This window comes from Sander vitreus, chromosome 24 (assembly GCF_031162955.1).
Source record: "Sander vitreus isolate 19-12246 chromosome 24, sanVit1, whole genome shotgun sequence".
NCBI classification, from domain to species: Eukaryota; Metazoa; Chordata; class Actinopteri; order Perciformes; family Percidae; genus Sander; species Sander vitreus.
In genome coordinates, this window is record NC_135878.1 from 1,323,776 (window position 1) to 1,344,672 (window position 20,897).

At 39.3% G+C, this 20,897-nt stretch overlaps 1 protein-coding gene across 1 annotated transcript; it reads right to left on the reverse strand.

Annotated features, from left to right (window-relative positions):
* Positions 1 to 1,260: 1,260 nt before the first annotated feature.
* LOC144512932 (fibronectin type III domain-containing protein 4-like) lies at positions 1,261 to 20,601 on the reverse strand. Its single transcript, XM_078243916.1, has 7 exons — positions 20,523 to 20,601; positions 9,962 to 10,077; positions 5,816 to 5,917; positions 4,279 to 4,381; positions 3,706 to 3,795; positions 2,954 to 3,120; positions 1,261 to 1,302 (listed from the first exon to the last, which is right to left on the reverse strand). The coding sequence occupies exons 1-7, from the start codon at positions 20,599 to 20,601 to the stop codon at positions 1,261 to 1,263; spliced, it is 699 nt and encodes a 232-aa protein (XP_078100042.1).
* Positions 20,602 to 20,897: the final 296 nt, after the last annotated feature.

Here is a 20,897-nt window from a genome sequence, read left to right on the forward strand (position 1 = left end):
GATGTTGAAAGAAGTCAAGCAGCAGAGTAGGAGATATGCTTGTTTAGATGCTTCTCCGTCTCTTTCTGGCCATAATGTAAAGGTTAATTTCAGTTTTTCATACTTTTTTACAACTTGGATGTTTGTGGCCAGAGATCTTGCAGCAACATTGTTAAACAGGACAAGAAACACTAAGTAGACGTGTGACATATAAAGAATGGGAGATGGATCTTTTGTGTTGTAGTCCCACTTTTTGTTTAACGTTAATACATGTGGCCTATAGCAGCTTTAATTATTATAATCTCATTGCACCTGGATGTGATTCTAATTATACATTTACATCTGTATTTTATGAAACTTACAAGTTCATCAATCTATATTGAAATATATATATATATAATATATATATATATTGGCTTGATTTGCAGCTGTTGCATTCTGGGAACTATGCTAATAGGTGAATAATGTTTCAAAACAACTTCATTTGATGAGTTTCATGATCATTAGTCATATTTTTAAGACTTGTGATAACAATATAGAGCACACATAGAAACATATCTGATTACATTAATTAAATGGCAAAATGATGAATTGATTTTATCAAAACCTACTATACTTACTACTAACTTTGACCTATGTACATATACTAATTACTGTGCATATGATACACTATTTCTGATGTTACTGTACATCAAATTATTGATTAGAAGATGCAAAATACAGATGAGGGGAAGTTATATGCAGAAATTGCACAACACACACACACACACACACACACACACACACACACTTGCATTCATATCTTCAACAACAAGTTGTCTCAAACTTGACACACAGATCTTTTTTGAATTAATTTGAAGCCGACATGCTGGCGAATATTTACAATCAGTCTTTGAAATCAGAGAGACGACGTAATAGAAAAAAAAAAAAATTGTACAGCAGGAAATGAGTTTGGCTGCAGGTCAGACTGTGTCCTCTTGCACTGAACTGCTCTTGGGAAAAGCTCTAAAAAAAAGCTGCAGTGCGCATGTGTTCCCATGTAGTATTTAATGCTGCAGTCGTCTGCCACTAGAGAGCAGTAGTCATCCATTTCCTCCACAGTTTCAATTGCATGGAGTGCTACTTACTTTCTCCATATTTTACAATAAATCAGACTCTCAGTCAGGTCTATAAATTCTCCACTTTTGGTGATAATCCCACTGAAGTTCCTCAGGCGTCATCCCTGACTCCAGCCGTCCTGCTCTGTACAGTATGTTGAGTCTCATAACCAAACGTCCAAACTCAGACTCTAATGATGCTGATGGAGGAGGAGGCTCTGTGGAGCTAAAACAGAGAGGGAAGAGTGAGAGGGAGCTGTATTCATAAACACATGAGTCATATACAGAGAGGTTCACATATATGAGCATGACTCATACACCTCAGAGTGTGGGATATATTCACATGCACCGCCATGTGCCTTCATGCACTTTATATATAATGTCTGTTGCACTTTATATATAATGTCTGTTAAAGATGTATTCGCTAATTAAATGGCCTGTGCATTGATCCTCGACCTTTAAGACACACTCAGATGAAGTTCTCACTTCACTGAGAAGTGAAAAGAAGTAATTCGAACTGTGGGGAGGATGATGAGAAACTCCTTGTTATCGAGGCACCCAGACATTAAATAAATCACGTTTGGCACATCTTGTTTTGCTCTTGTTTCTCTGCCCTGAGGCAACATGTGCAAAAGCAACACATTTTTAATATATTCCGCCTCTAAATCTGACATCTTTCTTCTTTAACATGCATCCTCACCACACAGTTTAAGCATTCATACCATTTTATACCCATTTAATATAATTGTTCATAATCCAATTTGACTTTTAACCTTTTAAATTATTATAAACTCATGCTGTGCAGCCAAACTGTATTCAAACTTTCAGAACTTTACTTGAAATTCAAGCAAGAAATTCAAGGAGATGCAAAAGTTAACAAAATATAAGAAAGATGTCAGGCTGAATTAGGGGGGGGAAATGATTGTAAATGATGCCTAAAACATTTGGAATTCATCTTTTCATGGCATATATAGTCCCAGGTTTTAGTATATTCAACTATGTTATACAGAGAGTGGAATAAGATGATTTTTTTCAATTTTAAAGCTATTTTGGGGGAAATATAAGGACATTAAAGGGTTAATGATTTCCTTTCTCAAATGCATTAGAGCTGAAGTGATAAGAGGACTAATTGGACAGAAATATTTTTAATGACTGATTTATTGTTTAACAATTGATAAACAAATCTCTACATAATCATATATATGGTTTTTAAATCACGCTTTAAGTTTTCCAATATTCAGTGTGGGTACATTCACAATCACTGTCTCACTGAAAGAAAATATTTCCAATTTAGACATGCACTATCAATGCAAGTAGAATCAATTTGCACCTGCAAACATATAACATCATGGAGAATGATCCTTCTTTTTGAGCTTCATGATTTAGGTGTGATCTGGCCTTGCTTGTAAGTATTATAAAATACATTTTGATGTTCATGTTGCAGCTCCTCAGCACCTTCCATTCCCCACTCATTGATTTCTCATCATCTTAAGAGAACTGAGAGATTACTGTGAACACGAGTGCTGCAGTGGCAGCCAAGACTGACTGATCCGACTCAAGTTTATCGTCTCATATTTGGAGACAGAGCTACATTGGCAGACTGCATGCCACTGATCCACATCAGCAAACTAACAAGCTCTCTCTGTTCCCAGCCTGGTTGTTTTATATTTAGCCACGATGGCAGCAGCTCTGGTTGCTAGGAGATCTCGGATGCAACTACAAAGGCTCTCTTCAGAGACAAAACAAAATCCTCCTAGCAGCCAAGAATGATCATGCATTATAGAGAGGGGCTGCAACCAAATGAAAGCCATGGAGAAGAAAAGTTTGGAAAGATGGAAGAGTTTGTTAACAAAGTTGATGGAGTAGAGATGAGTCACCCTGCTGCTGTGCACGGCTCCATTGTGGTAGATGGGGGAGCTGCCGGCTGAAGCGTTGTAGTAGGGGGGAGTGGCTCGGACCAGCGGCCTCTTGCTTTTGTCTTTGCTGCTGTTGGAGTCGTTGTCTTTGATGATGTCATACTGACGGCAGAAGAGGGCGATGACAGCTGGGGAGATGACCGAAACAACGTCAAAAACACATCAACAGTCAGTATACTCCAAATACTCCCAGTATACTGTATCTGTCTACGCCAGTGATGGAGTACTCGAGTCCTGGACTCAGACTCGAGTCCGACTCTAGTCACTATTCTCTGGACTCATGACTCGACTTGGACTCGCGCACTGTTGACTTGGATTTGAGGATTTACGAAATTGGACTCGAGCATTCATAAATAGGACTCGGAAGTTGGATGAAGTTTTTGACTACTTTTATGTGTAATAGGCAGTGATGAAGCACTCGAGTCCGACTTGAGACGCTATTGTCTGGACTAGTGACTCGACTCGGAATCAAACTCAGGTAATGGTGACTCGACTCGGACTCTTCTTTGGTGACTCAGACTTAGACTCAGACTCTAACACTGGGGACTCAAGACTCTTATTTACATGAATGCATGAGTCATGATATTTTTCTAATGATAGAATATATAATAGTATAACAGTCACAGAGGACATTTTTATTCTTTTAACACTTTAACTACATTTTCCTGATTATTCTTACATTTATTTTTTATTTTTTAATACTTTGCCCACACCTGCCCACAGCAGCAGCACAGTGGTGATAATGAGCAGCTCTCCTGTCTGTAAGTGAGGAGTCATGCCCAAGCCCTCCATCGCCGGTTCATCTAAAGAGAAATACAGAAAACAAAGTCACAAGATTTACATTTACATGTGTACAATGATGGCTTTATCAATCCCCAGAAGGGAAACTACTTTGGTCGCCAATGCACAAAAAAGCACCAGGCTAGCTGTTTTGCCCTATTTCCAGTCTATATGCTACGCTAAGCTAAACAGCTGCTGGCTGTAGCTACAAACTGTACAGACCTGAGAGTGGTATTGATCTCATCTAATCCTCAACAAGACAAACAATCAGCGTTGAGCGATTTCTTTTGTAAACTTTGTGAAAAAGGTGCAGTTCTTGGTGGTTTAACTTGCACATACAAATGTTTGTTTTATTTAGACTTTTTTCCTTTTAAAAATGCACATTCTTAGTGATAAACTGTAAGCCATGGTGTCAGGAAATAGAAATAGAAATAAGTAAGTTAAAGAGTACAATATATGTAATATATATGTGTGTGTGTGTGTGTGTGTGTGTGTGTGTTATTTACGGTGGTCCAGTACTCCGGCTGGATAATGGTCACTCCTCTCCAGAGTCCTGAAGTGGATGGCACGGCTAGGCTGGCTGTCACCATGTGGCCCAACAGACTGCACCTAAACCCCCCCACAAAAGAGTGTTTCTTTAGGTGAAAGCATGAAGCACTCCTTGTATATTTAAGGAAGAGTACTGTAGTTGAACTTCTTTACAGCGGATCACGGGGTACATTCCCAGCTGACATTAATGGAGGACGACATTATGTAACAATGAGAGGAAACTGGCTTGCGAGGGTATATTTAGCGAGTGAATGGTGCTTTGGTTTTTTGGCCGTGATCCTGAATGATCATTGGAGGACGAGCAGTACTGTAAATGCAGAAGCAGACTGGAAGATTGGAAGACAAAAGAGAAAATATAGATTTCAGATAAAGACTCACTTAGGGACAGCTAACTGAGAAAAGTGAGAATCCATCCAAAAATGAGGCGACTTGCAAAAAATTAACATGGTTTGATTGTGTGTTCTCACTCAAACAGAACATTGAGATTGCAGCTACAGTGGAATTTGATAGCAGAAAATATTCGGTTCGACAATTATACAGTTAGAGAAATCCATCACAGAGGAACATTAAGATACACAAGAGGTCTAACTGTGCCTCTGCCTACACATTACACCCAAAGAATAGCCATTCTAGGAAAATTACTAATCAAGGCAGAAGTGGGTGCAAAAACAAAAGTTATTTACAACACACATCACAAAATAGTCCCTCAATTAATGTAAACATATCAAAAAACACTTTTTTAATTGGAAAGTTGCAAGTTTAAGCTCTGCAAACCATCCTTGAGCAAAAAAGGCCCACAAAAGTCTTTCACTAAACTCCACAGAGAAATTCTCTTTTTCTACCGTCCTCTCATCTCAAATAAAGGTCAGAGTTGAAAGGTTCAAATCTCCAGCTCCTGGGGCTGGCTAGGCTTCAGTGCTTTGCTCAATGACACTTCTGCAGGACTTGCGCTTGCTGACGAGCACATTTTACGAGTTCTCCAGCTGAAGGACAATTTGTATCAGTCTATTAAGTCTATAATGGATTATAAAAAGTTGAATAGAGTCATGATAATGGAGTCACATTAGATCGTCCTCCGTCAGAGAGTAGCTGTAGCTTGTGCTGCTGTTTGATTTAAAAAAAACAAAAACAACCTTTAATTACAAACTGAGAGGAAGTTAATATGAATGTCCTTAAATGTGGTTTATCTGGTGGTTACAGCTGCACCACAGACATCTGTAGAAAGCCTCTCATTGGCTGCAGCTGTCACAAACTATTTGTTAATGCCAACTTTTATGATTTATAAACCATTAATAAAGTTACATCTTAGAATTTAGAACTTATAAACCTGCTTCATGGTAATCTTGCAAACATTGCATGACAGTGCAAATTAAGCCGAGTTATTGCACAGGGAACAAAGGAGTTTTTACTCCTATTGCTCTTGAACTGGGGTACTCTGTGTGTGTGTGTGTGTGTGTGTGTGTGTGTGTGTGTGTGTGTGTGTGTGCAGCTCACCTGGACGCTGTAGTGTGTGTCCTCGTCCAGGTCCCACAGCACACACCAGCGGCTGGAGGTGTTCACCTCTCGGATGGAGCGCTGCATCAGGCCGTCCTGCCTCTGGAGACGAGCAAAAACAAGGACATGTAAATACCCTGCCTCTGGGGGGGGGGGAGATACGTGCAAACACAAGGACAAGTCACAAACACTCCATTGCACCATCGTGCCTAATTTAACAAATGTTATTTCACAATTTCAAGACACACATAATAAAATCCCCCCACTGTTACAAGCAGCTTCACTTCACTCGTATAAATTCAAATCCCACTGGGGGGAATTAGGTCTGCAGGCAAGGTAACACCATCAATCACCATTTGGAAGAAACACGTGCACAGGCAGAGATGCTACAAATGTCACCTTCCTGTAGATTTTGACCTGGGGAAAATACATCTTTAAATAATCAGGTTCACTCAGAAGGATTTGGGCTTAGCTTAAAAGCTTATTACTTACAGTAAGACAAAACAATGAGACTGTATTCTTATTTAAACATCATACCATTAAGGGAAAGCAGTGAGTCAAATCTACTAATCACCTTTCCAGTAAATAAGACTAACTTATTAGCAAGAAGTTGCTGATTTTACACATCCAGCAGTTACATTTTCATTCATTTGGAGTTGTGCTTCAGTCCACTTCATCAATATAAGTCCAAGGTTCTTTCTCTTTAAGCTGTGAAATATACGTCCTTTGGCAGGATGCTCAAGGCTCTCCAGATGTCTGAATCAACTGAGTGGTGTCTTCTGCTCCTCAGCAGCTCTGTGAGGGTCAGTGAGGAAGCCTTTATTGTCCCAAAGCACTAAAAGACCATCATATATAAAATATCCTTATGGAGGTTAAAAGTTATTCAATACCAGTGACTCAGCTGCAAGATTCTCTGAGGATTAAAAGACTGTAAAGTCCTCGCTGCTGCTCTTTAAGATTAATTCCAGCGAACGCCTGGTAATAATTCAATTTCGGCCTCTGTTTCATTTGTATTTTTGGTCATAAATGCCACCCTTTTTTTTTGCACTTCTGCCAGCTGAATCTGCGTCTTTAACATTCCCTTTAAAGTTTCTCCAGTGCCACACAACATTAAATCAAGTTGAAGGTTTTGCAGGGTCTTTAAATCCCGTGGCTGTACAAGTGATCATGGCACTTTCCCAAAAGAAACAATCAGTATGGTGTGACATGAAAAAAACAAGCTTTTAGCTGGGTTGGTTGGAGTTTAATTGAGACAAGCTGCCCCAGAGGCCTTTTAAATGTTCGGTAAAATGTGTCTTCACTGAGGACAAAGTTTGGTTCCAAAGCTATTTTTAGCAGTCAGCAGCTTAATGTATTCCAGCAGTGAAGTGCAGCAGATAAACAAACCTTTCTGTCACAGGCTGACAGTTTTCTTCAGCAGCAGGTAAAGAAACACGCCTACAGTTGAAACACACCTCTCTGCACCTGCAGCATGGATTTATTTGATCAAGGTCCACCCACATATACACATTAATCATCAATTAACCCTGTGATAGTTTGGGATTTATGAATCAGAATGAGGATTATTGTGCATCTCAGACACACAATCTCAAATTGGGTTCCTTCCTTTCTTGGGTTATTTGTGTGTATGAAAGTGCTGTTGCATAACGTGTGAATCTCAGCAGCCGGAGCTTCTGGGATATGTAACAACTTCAGATGAGTGAAGCAACTCGTTGTCTGAGCACATTCACTCGTCCTGCTTCTCCTTCACTAATAGAAGGCTCAGCTTGTTACTGGAGATGAAATAATCTTCTAAAGCAAGCTGGTATACACTGGTGGGATGTAACTAAGTACATTTACTCAAGTACTGTATTTACTGTAAGTACTAATGTTGAGTCTTTTTCTTTTCATGCCACTTTCTACTTCTACTCCGCTACATTTCAGAGAGAAATATTGTACTTTTTACTCCACTACATTCATCTGTTACAGCTTTAGTTACTAGTTACTTTACACATTAAGATGTTTGCACACAAAACACATGTACGTGTTTATAAAATCTGATGTTTTATTATAAATTAAACTAGCCAACAATATAACGGCCTACAAGTCCAGCTGAAATGATTAGACCATTAAACACACAACTGTTTGGATCCTTTACACTTTCCCCAATGGGACATTGTTCTGCATTGAGAACTTTTACTTTTAATACTTTAAATACATTTTTCTCATAATACTTACATACTTTTACTTAAGCAACATTTTCAATGCAGGGTTTTTACTTGTAACAGAGTATTTTTACAGAGTGGTATTAGTACTTTACTTAAGTAAAGGTTCTGAATACTTCTTCCACCACTGCACAGGTATACAGTATGTGTGTCCAAACCAAGCCTAAAGCCTGACATGGGATCATTGGTGCTTTTACACCATAAAAGCAGAAAAAAGTCCTGAAGACATGCATGATTGACTGCAGCCTTTTATATAACTGCATCCTGTGAGGTCTTTTGTACATTTCTCCCTCAGCCAGAGCACCTTTTGATGACTAACAGAAACTAACTGAAAAAAGGAGCTCAGTAGATAAAACTGCATTTATACCCGCTACCTGCTCCAATCATCCCTATTAATATTAGAGTAAGGTTCTTGCTTAAGAGCTTTCTAAGGTCGTGGCAGGAGATGCTTTACATCCTCATCCTCTGTTATCTTGCAAATGCTAAGAGGCTGATGGATTCTGAGTCAGATGTGAGACGACTTTAAAAAAAAACATAAAAACCACAAGAGTTGTCTGGCATGGCCACCGCCGCCGCTGTGGATGTTCCTCCTGTGATACGAGTCCCGGCCAAATCATTTCCACTAATGGAGACAACTCCTACTCAGAGCTCAGCTAATGTCGGATTGTCCTGTTGCCAAACTGTGGGTGGTAAAACCTCATTAGAATGAAGCAAGGTGAGTTAGCAGCTTGGCTTCAAGAGGGGAACCAAATGTGGCGATATATGAGCAGAATTAAATGTCTAGAGATTCCTAACACAGTGTATTTGTACCGCAGGGGGTATGTGTGAAAACACGGTAGTTTTGCAACTAATTTGAAAAAAATAGACGTTTTAATTTGAATAAAACTCCCACTACTGAGTCAAAGTTGAAATAGTAAGCTAAAGGCAACAGATAAATGGTTGTAATAGCTGTTAGTAATGGAGGAAATGTGTCGAAAAGTAATGGATACATGGATAAAATAGACAAAGTGAAGGACACGCAGTGAAATAGCTGTACAAATCATTGCAATCGAGAGATAAATACACGGATTAACAGTTTAAACAATGAGCTATAAGTAATTTGGTTCATATATTGCTTTTTGATATTTATAAGTATCATAGTATGTGAATAATATGAAAAACCTAAATAAAAACTATGTTAAAGAAAAAAGTTCAATTAGTTGAAATAGTTAGCTGTAAGTATTAGACAGCTGAATTTGTTGGTGGATTAATTGTTCTAATCAAAGTGTTTTATGTACAGTAATTCATAGCATCAATTACATCCAAGTTAAGCTAAAAGCTACTGGTCTATTACTCGGTTTCCACTTATTAACCACATTTCTATTACCAATATTTGTCTGTTGCTTTTTCTTTGTCTTCTTTTGGATGGAACGTTTGTAATCAGACCTGCATCAACCGGCAGCTAGCCTTGGCATTACAAGTTTATTGTTTATGAGTGAGTTCCTCTGACATTTCCAAACTTTTAAAGGAGACTAAAAGTTCCTGGCCCTGTGAATGATGCGGCGTTTTGAAAAGAATGAAGTCCTCAAGAGATAAACAAAAAAAATTATACATAATTCATCTAAGGGAAAGCTATCTTCTAGCCCTGCGCATGGCAGCGATCCAAGTTTTCTGAACGATTCATAATTAATACCCCTTCCATTTGTATCCCTGCTAAATTAACTGGCTGTCAACCAAATCAGAGTACAGAGGGGACAAAGGGTTCAATCAGGGCGAGTTTGACGTGATACAGATAGACTCATTATTTTCCAAGCTTTTTGAGGATTAGAGCAATTAAGAAAAATCAATCTTTCAGCTGAGCATATAGCAAATATTCTCTCTCTCACACACACACACACACACACACACACACACACACACACACACACACAGAGCACAGAGTGATGATACTATTTTATTGTACCTGCTGTGAGATGGAGTATCCAATGACGGTGTCTCCCTGAGGGACGTTCCAGGTCACCATGGCCGAGTGCGCCCTCAGCTGGGTCACTGATATGTTCACCGGGGCTGCTGGCACAGCTGTTGAAACACACACACACACACACACATTACTTCTTAGGGATGGTCAGTAACACACTTTAGATTCTACACGTCTAGTTTGCAGAGGCCTTCGTGTCCTGCTGCAGCAAAGACAACTCAAACTCTACTGCAGTTCCTGGAAATACACTACATGACCAAAGGTATGTGGACATGCCAACATTACACCCATATGCATTTTAATCTGCTGCTATAACAGCCCCCCGCCACTCTCCTCTGATTCAAGGCTTTTCACCAGATGTTGGAACTGCTAACAAGAAAGCAAATAAGCATACTGTATTTTCCAAAATGTCAAATTAACAATCCACAAAAGATGAAAGCTTCTTTAATTACAGCTGGTGTTCCCTGACTAATGTACAATTCTCCCTTAGTGCTTTCAGTGTCCTGGACATCCTGAACACAAAAAACAAACAGCCACACTGATACTCCGTCATAACCCAGTGTTTCCATTCCTGTCCAAGGATCCTGTACTTGGTGTGGATTAAAGTGTCTGTTAAATGGCTGAACTGTAAATGTATGATCATGTGCAAAAGAACACACACACACACACATACTGTACTTACACACTTGAAGGCTCATACTAATGATCCTCTGGGGGCAGGTTAAAACTGATGGGAAATCTGAAGTGTTCAGCTGAGAGAGTGAGAGAGTTTTTTTATATTGTTAAATCATCAGTAAAAGCTATGACCTCCACTGAGAGGGAGGGACACAGAAGGTAAATAACTATTAAATAATAAACTATTACTGTACTTATTTACTTATTTTTACAGCTAGTCGTTAGGAGGGAAGAAGGGAAGTGAAAAAGAGAAGAAATGGGTGAAAAAGGGTTACAGAAACAGAGAAAAAGACAAATGTTTTCCTCAAAAGCTAAACAATCAGAAAGAAAGAAACTGTCTGAAAAAGACAGAAAAAGGAATGGATACAGATAAAAAAGACAAAAAATGTGAGAAAAGAAAGACTGAAAAAAAAAGAAAGAAATAAAATGGAAGAAAATGAAAGTGATAGACAAAAAGACATGAAAACAAAAAGACGAAACATGAAAGAAAAACAGCAAGAAAGAAAGAAAAGACAAAAGAAAGAAAGACAGAAACGAAACAGAAGGAAACTCAAAGAAGAGACAAAGACTAAATGACACAAAAAGACAGAAAGAAAAGACAGAAATAAAGACAGACAGGAAAAATACAAACAAGAAAGAGAGAAAAAGAGAGAGAAAGGCAGCAAGAAAGACATAAAGGGAAGACAAAATGAGACATAAAACCCAGAGAGAAATGATGAGCAGACATCCCTCTTCCCTCTAAGTGATGATTTAAGCTCTGATGGAATCAATAACTGGATTTATACTGTGAGTCAGGAGCTATAGATGACTTCACTTATATATATTATATATTCAATCCAACTTCTTCTTTTAGTGCAGGAGGACAGGAATAGCAACTCCACATTTCTCATCCATTTCTCTGGCTGCAGAAAGCAATTCATATGTGTGTGTGGTTAAAAAAAAACACACACACACACACACACACACACACACACACACACACACACACACACACACGCCTTTTCCCATCAGAAGGGAAAAGGCGCCGGCACAGCAGCCAATTAGGGCATCAAGGCTGAAAAGGGACATTCAAATGCTGAGTTTTTATCAAAAGAGGACGAAACAAAGAAGCACTTCAGATTTAGAGAACACATGCAACTGGAGAAAACCAAAAACAGGAACGCTCTGCAAGTTAAACATGATGCACACGGCTGGGACAACGCTTGCTGTTGCTATGGTTTTGGGCTCATGGAGTTATTGAGGTCAGCTTTCTGTCAGTGGTGTTGGAAAATCAAATGGAGTTTTTAACATTGTGATCGCACGATTAAGATATTATTGCAAAGCTGAGTGTGTCATGTAAAGTCAGCCTACATTGTGTTAGTCTGGTATTTAGTGTCTCTTTATAGAGAATAGACATACACTGAAATATTTATAATTTATTATTATTAATAAATCTTTTGCAATCTAATTCTAATAGTTTTAATTTGGATTACTAGTATCTTAAATTCGTTATGCTTTGCAGATGTTAGTTATTAATGGTGAACCAAGTTGCACCAACTATATAGATTTTCTTTCTTATATTACTTCTTTCTTTATGTTTTCAAATTAAATTAGCTTCTCTCCATATTTCATTGATGTTTCTTTATCCTAGTTATGTAATTATGTTTTTATATCATAACTGCCACAGAGTCATCGTGTTGTGTTTGGTCTGATGCGCTGTTGATTGTTCTCATGCATCCAGATACTACACACATAAACACAACTGCAGTGGTGGAAGAAGTATTCAGATCTTTGACTTAAGTAAAAGTACTAATATCACACTGTAAAAATACTCTGTTACAAGTAAAAACCCTGCATTGAAAATGTTACTTTAGTAAAAGTATGTGTCATCAGGAAAATGTACTTAAAGTATTAAAAGTAAAAGTACTCAATGCAGAAGAATCCTCCCATTTTAAGCTGGACTTGTAGGCCGTTATATTGTTGGCTAGCTTCATTTATAATAAAACAGATTTTATAAACACATACATGTGTTCTGTGTGCAAAAAGTTTCATTTGTAAAGTAACTAGTAACTAAATCTGTGAGATGAATGTAGTGGAGTAAAAAGTTCAATATTTCTCTCTGAAATGTAGCGGAGTAGAAGTAGAAAGTGGCATGAAAAGAAAAAGACTCAACATTAGTACTTACAGTAAGTACAGTACTTGAGTAAATGTACTTAGTTACATCCCACCAGTGTATACCAGCTTGCTTTAGAAGATTATTTCATCTCCAGTAACAAGCTGAGCCTTCTATTAGTGAAGGAGAAGCAGGACGAGTGAATGTGCTCAGACAACGAGTTGCTTCACTCATCTGAAGTTGTTACATATCCCAGAAGCTCCGGCTGCTGAGATTCACACGTTATGCAACAGCACTTTCATACACACAAATAAAGTAAAGTACCTCAAATTTGTAGAGTACAGTACTTGAGTAAATGTACTTAGTTACATTCCATCACTGCAGAAATGTCAGCAGCATCGCCTCCTTTTTGCTGTAAAAACAAATGAAAGTGCTCAATCCCAGGCTGCTGGACACCAACTGCACTGACACCAACTCTCCAACCAAGCATACGGTAGACAGACTAAAAAAGTACCAAACCGAAAGCATCCAGTCGGGCTCCTTGGTGCATGACCGTGAATGTCAAACTCTATCTCCGGCTAACAAGCTAACCGCAACTCAATATGCAAGCCAGCCGTGCTCCGCTCCCTGCTCAGTCATTCAAATAAACATCAACATGCCTCCTTTTAAACTCTCATACAAAATAATCAATAATATGTGATAGAGTGTATCAAGTTCCTTCAATCTGTCTGTGTGTTTCCAACATTTCCCAGAATGCCCTTTGACAGTTCACAGGGAAGGCTTATGAACCTGTTGCACTCAGCGTGTGTAGGTGGAGTGAGCAAGAACAAGAAAGAGCGAGGCTTGTTTTTTCAGTTGAGAAAAAGCAACTTGCCCTGTGGCTGAAATGCATTCTGGTCTATTTCCTGATACTGTGGGCGTAGAATCTGGCCACTGTGCTGATTAATTCCTCTCTGTATAATTATTGAATGTCTGAGCTAAATGGATGCTGCAGAAAATGCTCTTTGATTCGGAGGAACTGACTTGAAACCTCATGTTTAATGCTGAATTTCTCCATTTTCCATCATTCTCTGAGATTAAATGCTGCACAATATGGCCAAAAGTAGGTGGACACCCAAACGTTACACCCATATGTCATTTATTTTTTATGAACACCTTATTCTAAAAACTTTCTGCAAGATTTCGGAGCCTGGCTGCAGGGATTTGCTTCCATTCAGCAAGCAAAATTTAGTGGCTCAATTGTTGCAAGTGAACACAAACAAACAGATTCACTATCTGTTTATATAGGCCAGTATCACAAATCACAAATCACCCCTCTGTCCATAGACCCTCAATTCGGATAAGAAAAAACCCTTTAACAGGGAAAGAATGGAAGAAACCTCAGGAAGAATCAGAATCAGAAAAGGATTTATTGCCAAGTAAGTAACACTTACAAGGACTTTGCCTTGTTGGTTGGTGGGTACATAAACACACATATTACAGAGGAGGGATCGGTCTCCCTGGACATCTCACCAAACGTGCTGTGTGTGTGTGTTTTCGGTCTAAACACCCAGTAACACAATGCAAAACATTGCTTCAGTGTCCGAATACATCTTTCGTGAGTTCAGCAACTGATGTTGGACGATAAGGACCGGCTCATAGTTGGAACAGAACTTATTAAGTTCATGTCAGGTCAAGTTCTTCCACACCACTCTGGAAAAAAACATCTCTTTATGGAGCTGGCTTTGTGCACGGAGAATGGTCAAGTTTAAAGAGGTACTGGTCCCCTCCAAACTGTTGCTACAAAGTTGGAAGCACAATATTGTTTAAAATATCACCCACATATGCATGTCCACATACTTTTGGTAATATAGTGCATTTATTCACAGGAGGACCTTTTAGGAGGATTTGTACAGAGAGAATAAAGGACATACAAACCAAATCCCCTCCTCCACCTACAGTACACACACACACACACACACACACACACACACACACACACACACACACACACACTCAAAACCATGTTCCCTTGTCTCTGCCAATGACAGCCAAGATCCCCCTCAAACTCCCATCATGTTACATGCTGCTAAATCCCAATGGCTCTTATCTGCCAGGGCTGCAATCAAGTGCACACACACACAGCGAATAGACCTTTGCAAATACATTATACAAACCGGGGGAGGGGATGAGAGGGGAAGCTTGGATGGAGTCAGGAAGACAGAGGAAAAGAGAGATGATGATGATGATGATGATGATGATGGAGAGAGAGAGAGAGAGAGAGAGAGAGAGAGAGAGAGAGAGAGAGAGCAGACGACAGAAAGAGGAAGAGGAGGATGAAAGATGACAGAACAATAGATGAACGAGTCAGAGGGGAAAAGGGGGAAAAGACAGCAATTATCTCAGGCAGATATCAAGAGATGGCGAGTGAATTTTCAATCTTTTAGTTTTGAGATAAAAGGCAGACGAAGGGCAAAGTGAGATGGATGGACGGGGGGGGGGGGACAAAAAATAGATCAATGATGGAGGGAGTGGTAAGAGATAGAGAGAGGGTGGAGGGAAAATATAGCAGTTCAGGTAGACTTAAAACACACACACACACACACACACACACACACACACACACACACACGTCCTTCATGTTTTCGGCTGGTTTGTCCACATTATTTATTCATTCCCATTCATCATTTTTTATTTAAACATTTCAGGATGCATTTAGCCACCTTTCCAGCCTAAAATTCTTCTTTATTAAGATGAATTATGGATTCTAAAGTTGTTTTTCTCTAAAATCTATTGAAATAAAATATATATCACCATGCACAAAATATAACATAGATTACATCCAACCCTCTTAATAGAAGAAAAACAGAAGTTAAACCGTAAAGCTTTGTTACTCCACAACTCATATTACACTAACCCGTGCTGATCAAGGATTTATTTTACATTAATAATTATTTTAGTGTGAATAAATGAAAGTTTTTTTTATTTTTTTTTTATTTCCAAAAAGTGTCTCTTTAGGTGTTATCCTGCAGCAAACAGCAGTTTTTCCCCATCACCAAGCAATAAAAAAGGTATTTTCGTATCTAACTCATAGTCAGGACTTTTCACAAGAAATTATAGCTGAAGCTTACAGTTACGTCTTAAAATGACCTATGGTCTGGAAATGTTAAGTAGTACGTGAACATCATTCGTAGGCGATAACATTGGTTCTTCTACAGTACACCAGACTGGGAAATCTGCTTCACAAAGCTTTTGATAAGAAATTAGATTTAAACCGAAGTCTCCATATTTCATATAAATGTGTCTATCTTATTTAGTTTGAGCAAAGAAAGTCACCATTTTCTCTGACTCCAGGAAACATTCCAAGAATGAATAATTGTGGGCACAGAGGCATTTATGATAAAAACATTCAGTACATTTTGCCAAAATCTGAATTTCTTTACACTTAAAATACAAAGGAATAGGTATCCTTTAATCTTTTAGTTAGGGTTCAGATGGCTAGTCTATTTCCTGAAAATGCCCTCTTAGATAGATGATGCATGCTTCCATAAAAGTACTCCAAAATAAAAAAGATACCTCTTAACAAATACAAAATAAAACATGTCAATCTGTTTGAGGTCATTATCTATTCTTAATAAATATTACAAACATTTATTTAAGAATATTTTGCTATCCTTATTGCAATAAGTGGATTCATATAGCTACAGTGGCACAATGAAAACACTGTGCAAAAGAGAGGAACAGATGGGATGTGTTTACTTTTGAGGATCCCCCTCATCTTTCTGCACTTACAGTATTTGGTCCTAAGAAGGTTAGAAAAACACATGCACACACACCCGGTGGTTTTGATCTTTCCAAACACTGCTCTATTCATTTATTGTACTACGAGACGGACAAAAGCTTCTGCCAAACGTACATTTTCTTGTCTGATCCAGCACGGCGTTTCTCTGCAGATCCAAGCAACACAACAATGACAAAAACCACAACACTACACGTGACAGCTGTTGTTTACATCAGTTCCCTGGAGTAGAGTGACTGTGACGTACGACTCGGAGTGTAAACCACAGCCAAGTCACACTTTGCTGATAGACTCAGACAGACAGTCTAATCTGGCTAATGGCTCCCTACCCTCTCTGGGATGGATGGCTGCTCTGCGTGTGCGTGTGTGTGTGTGTGTGTGTGTGTGTGTGTGTGTGCGCGCGCTTGAGATACAGAAACAACCTGCGTTCTGATTAAGATACAGTATGATCATGGGCGTGGGGCATGGGACGCGTAAAGGGCCCCCGATCCTTTCTACGAAGACCTGACGACTGAGAGAGACACAAAACACAACACGTGTTATGATGCAAAATGAGCATTTTGTCTCTCTTTGCGTTCACTTTGCATCTTTTTGCGTCCGTTTTAAGTCTCTACGTAGTTGTTTTGTCTCTTGTTATGGTCATTTTGAGTCTCTTTGCAGCGGTTTTGCCTTTCTTTGTGGTCACTTGATTACCTTTTTGTGGTTATTTTGTGTCTCTTTGTGGCAGTTTTGCATCTTTTTTTGTGGTCATTCTCTCTCTTTGTAGTCGTTTTCTGTATCTCTCTTGATGGACTCTCCAACAACAACAACAACAACAACAGTATACAGTCGCTTCATACAGAGGCACAGGGGCCCCCTGATCCCTGGGGCCTGTGATCGGTAGGCCCACTCAGTAATCCTTCCATGACTATGATTATATAACGGTAAGACATGACGTGATAAGACTTTAAATTATTTTTTAACTTTTCTGCAAGTCAACTAAAAGTTGCTAATCATTTTCCGATTAATTATGCAACAGCAGCTTTGATCTTGACCCAAATGTCAGCAATTACCTGAGAATTTTAGCGGTCGAGTTTAGGCACGTTTCACAAGAACCCATCAAAGTGATGCTGCAAAAGTGAAACAACCCAGGTACAAGAAACCCCCCAAAAAGGAGACCATGGGATCACTGAAATCATTAAGATCAGAGTGAGCAAAGACTATAAATAACCACAATCAACGATGAGAGGAGCAGTGATGTGAAGCAGAAAGAAAGCCCTCCCTGCATGAATAAAGAAGCTCTTTGCCCTGCTTCTGTTCAATAAAAACCTCCCGTGCTCCCAGTGGGTGCATTTGTATGTTCCTCTTTGTGCTGCTTCTGTGCAGCTTCTGTCTTTAAGCTCCTTTTCCAAAATACATTGAAGAATGTTAGGTCTGAAAACAAACAGCAGCTATGGTATGGTAGCTGTCAGGGGATTGTGGCGATGCAGGACAATGTGAGGAAATTGCTGCCTTTCTGGAGAGTTGGAGGGGATTCCATGCCCACCATGAACTACAACATGTTTAAATCTGACCAGGGGGCGGGCCTCATTTCCTGTCATCTCTCCACTATTGCTATCAAATGATGGCATAAAATAACCCCCAAAATACATCACTGAAACACATGAAACTGCCTATTAAGCAAACATCACAGACAATACGAGCATACAAGTACTTCTTGTACATGTTAAACGTTCATGACAACTGAGCGAACTCAACTGAAAGCTCCAGAACAGCTACTAAATGGCAGTGTTACTAGTACTTGAGATCGGTCTTGGTCTCGAGACCACTTTTCGAAGGTCTCGGTCTCGACCACATGTTTACTCCGTCTGGTCTCGGTCTCAGATAAAGAGGAGTCAGGCCTTTTATTTCAAGACCCCGGCTGTCTTTTGATTATTTTATCAAGGCATTTCTCATGATACACTTCTGCCAATAAAAGATGTGAATGAAGAAGAATCTTATTTTGTTTTCTGTGGGTGTTTTTTTTATGGGAATGTGGATCTATCAGATCAATTTGAGGAGTGCCTATGGTTAGCATTTTCCACAGATATGCAGTGTGGGACTCGCACTGGTCTGGTCTTGGTCTTGTCTCTGTCTCAACCCCTCAAAGTCTTGGTCTTGTTTCAGTCTCGATACACACTGGTCTGGGTGATGACCCTGTCTCGGTTTAGGTGGCCTTGACTACAACACTGTTAAATGGACCTCTAGGTCCACTGCTCTTTTCACAGTCAAGAATGATTTATGACTCTTTAAGATAAATATTCTGCACATATTCAAGTGCATCTCAAAAGTACAACTTGCCAAAACCTTCACTACCAATGTAGAAATTTAGTTTGCAGTACCAGCACAGCAAACGTCATACCGTAGTCCATAATCAAACTCATTCATTATAGTTTCCCATGTGCAGTAAATACTATTATTTAGAATTTGGAAAGTAGAGTTTCAGTTTTGTCCCACAGTGAGATCTGCTGGGTGAGGCCGAACATGACACCAAGCAAGTTATTGTTGGAAAACAATGTTTCCACGTTAATAAAGATATTTCTCCTAAAACCTTGTGTGAATAAATCTGTTTGCCCTGCCTTCCGTAACATTTTCTAGTAATTACTGTTTAAAGCCAATACTGAACAAGAAAAAGCTTTTCGTCGTTTAACCTGAGGCAAAGAGCAGCAGGATTCTGAGCTCCTGTTATGGGATGGTTCTGTCATGAAGGCCATGTGGGGAAATATACAAGGCACACTTCATTAGCCTAATTAACACAGAGCCTCATAAAAGCAGATTAGTCGCCTGTTGGTCATCAGCCAAGGAGACGCACGTTGATTTTTGCTAAAGGTTGCTCTTCATAAAACCTTTTATAAAGATAGAGAGAGCAGAAATCTCACCAGTGGCTTGGATGATTTAAGTGCATTGCTACTACCACTAATTTAAATGGCCAGAGAGTGAGAGAGAGAGAGCTTTAAAACCCTAATCCCGTGATAGACATCACATTACGGTTTTGACAGTTTTACAACAGCTGTTTGTCTTGTTGAAATGTATGGCGTAAATACAGTACAGCAACCCCCCACTCAACCCAAATCACACATTTAGTCACATGTTAATGTAAAGCTGTGCATCCAGTTTGCCCTTTTTGTTGCACCTTTAGTAGCTTTACGTGTATTAATATGATGTTATTCCACACTGCCTCATGTTTGCAGAGTGAAATGTGTTTTCATGGCATGATTTTTGTGTGATTTTATACAGATTTCTCCAAAATGTACCCCAACATATCTATTGCTATATTTAGAAATGTTTGGAACCCTGCTAGAATTTCAAATGAAGTGATCTGGGTTTAAGAAATGTTTGCCTGCACAGCATGAGGTTATATTGACTGGAGCACCAGCATCTTTTCATGTTATTTTCCAAAATCTTGAAAACGAGAGCAGGATGAAAACCACGAACACGGAATGTCTGAACATGATGAAAGAGACCAAGCAGCTTGCACTGTGAACACTGGAAATTAGATTAATTTCCTTCCTTTTTTTTGTCCAAAGTCCAGCATTCAGATTAACATTTTAAAATGTCCATTTTGTTTACAGACAAAACATTTGAAAGTAACTTAAAGGCATGCCTCAATAAGTGACCTCAGAAACAACTGAATTATCCCCTTAACCGATCAGCATCTCTTACAGTCATGGTATTTTTGATGTTCTAAATGTTATTTCTGTAAACATTGCATAGAAATCATCATTCCACTTTCACAAATGAGCTTAATATTTGTTCATTTATGAGAGAGGTGGTTGGACAAACAAAAACGTGTTTCAGCAAATGTGTTGGATGACAATTGTCTGCTTCTAATGCATTCTTTGCATGTAAGCACCTTTAAAACACACATCATATCCCTGGTACAAAAATCTCCTTATTAACTGAATTCTGCCAGATATTTGCACCTGGACTTCACTTTGACGATGAATATTACATTGAAAATGAGAAACCAAACAGAGACTCACTTGCTCCGACCATCCCCGGTGTTTGCCAGCAGGCCAGCAACAGCAGCAGCCCGAGGTGCAGGTGAAAAGACGCGGTCATAACCTTCTCTGTCTCCGCACGCACACACACCCACACCTCTGGCTCTTCAGCACGCCTTCTCCTCTTCCCTCCTCTAACTCTCCTGCGTTTCACTGGAACTTTCCCCACAGGGTCACTACTGTTCCTACATCATCTTCATCTCTTACAACTAGAACATGCACTGCTTCCTCTTCTTGCGTCGGTTTTTCTCCCAACTTGCGCAAAGTAGGTCAGCAGGTATGCAACTGCGATTTCAAATACGCTGAATGAATATGAAACGACACTTCTCAGTCGCGTCGCGCAGCAGAGGCAGCATA

Excerpts from the sequence above, each read along its gene's own strand:
- LOC144512932 (XM_078243916.1), bottom strand. The coding sequence starts at position 20,601 with ATGACCGCGTCTTTTCACCTGCACCTCGGGCTGCTGCTGTTGCTGGCC. Across the intron at positions 3,121-3,705 it reads TGTGCTGCTGCTGTGGGCAG|CTGTCATCGCCCTCTTCTGC; the intron begins GTGTGGGCAAAG and ends TCATCTCCCCAG. Across the intron at positions 1,303-2,953 it reads GAGCCGTGCACAGCAGCAGG|CTCCACAGAGCCTCCTCCTC; the intron begins GTGACTCATCTC and ends TCTCTGTTTTAG.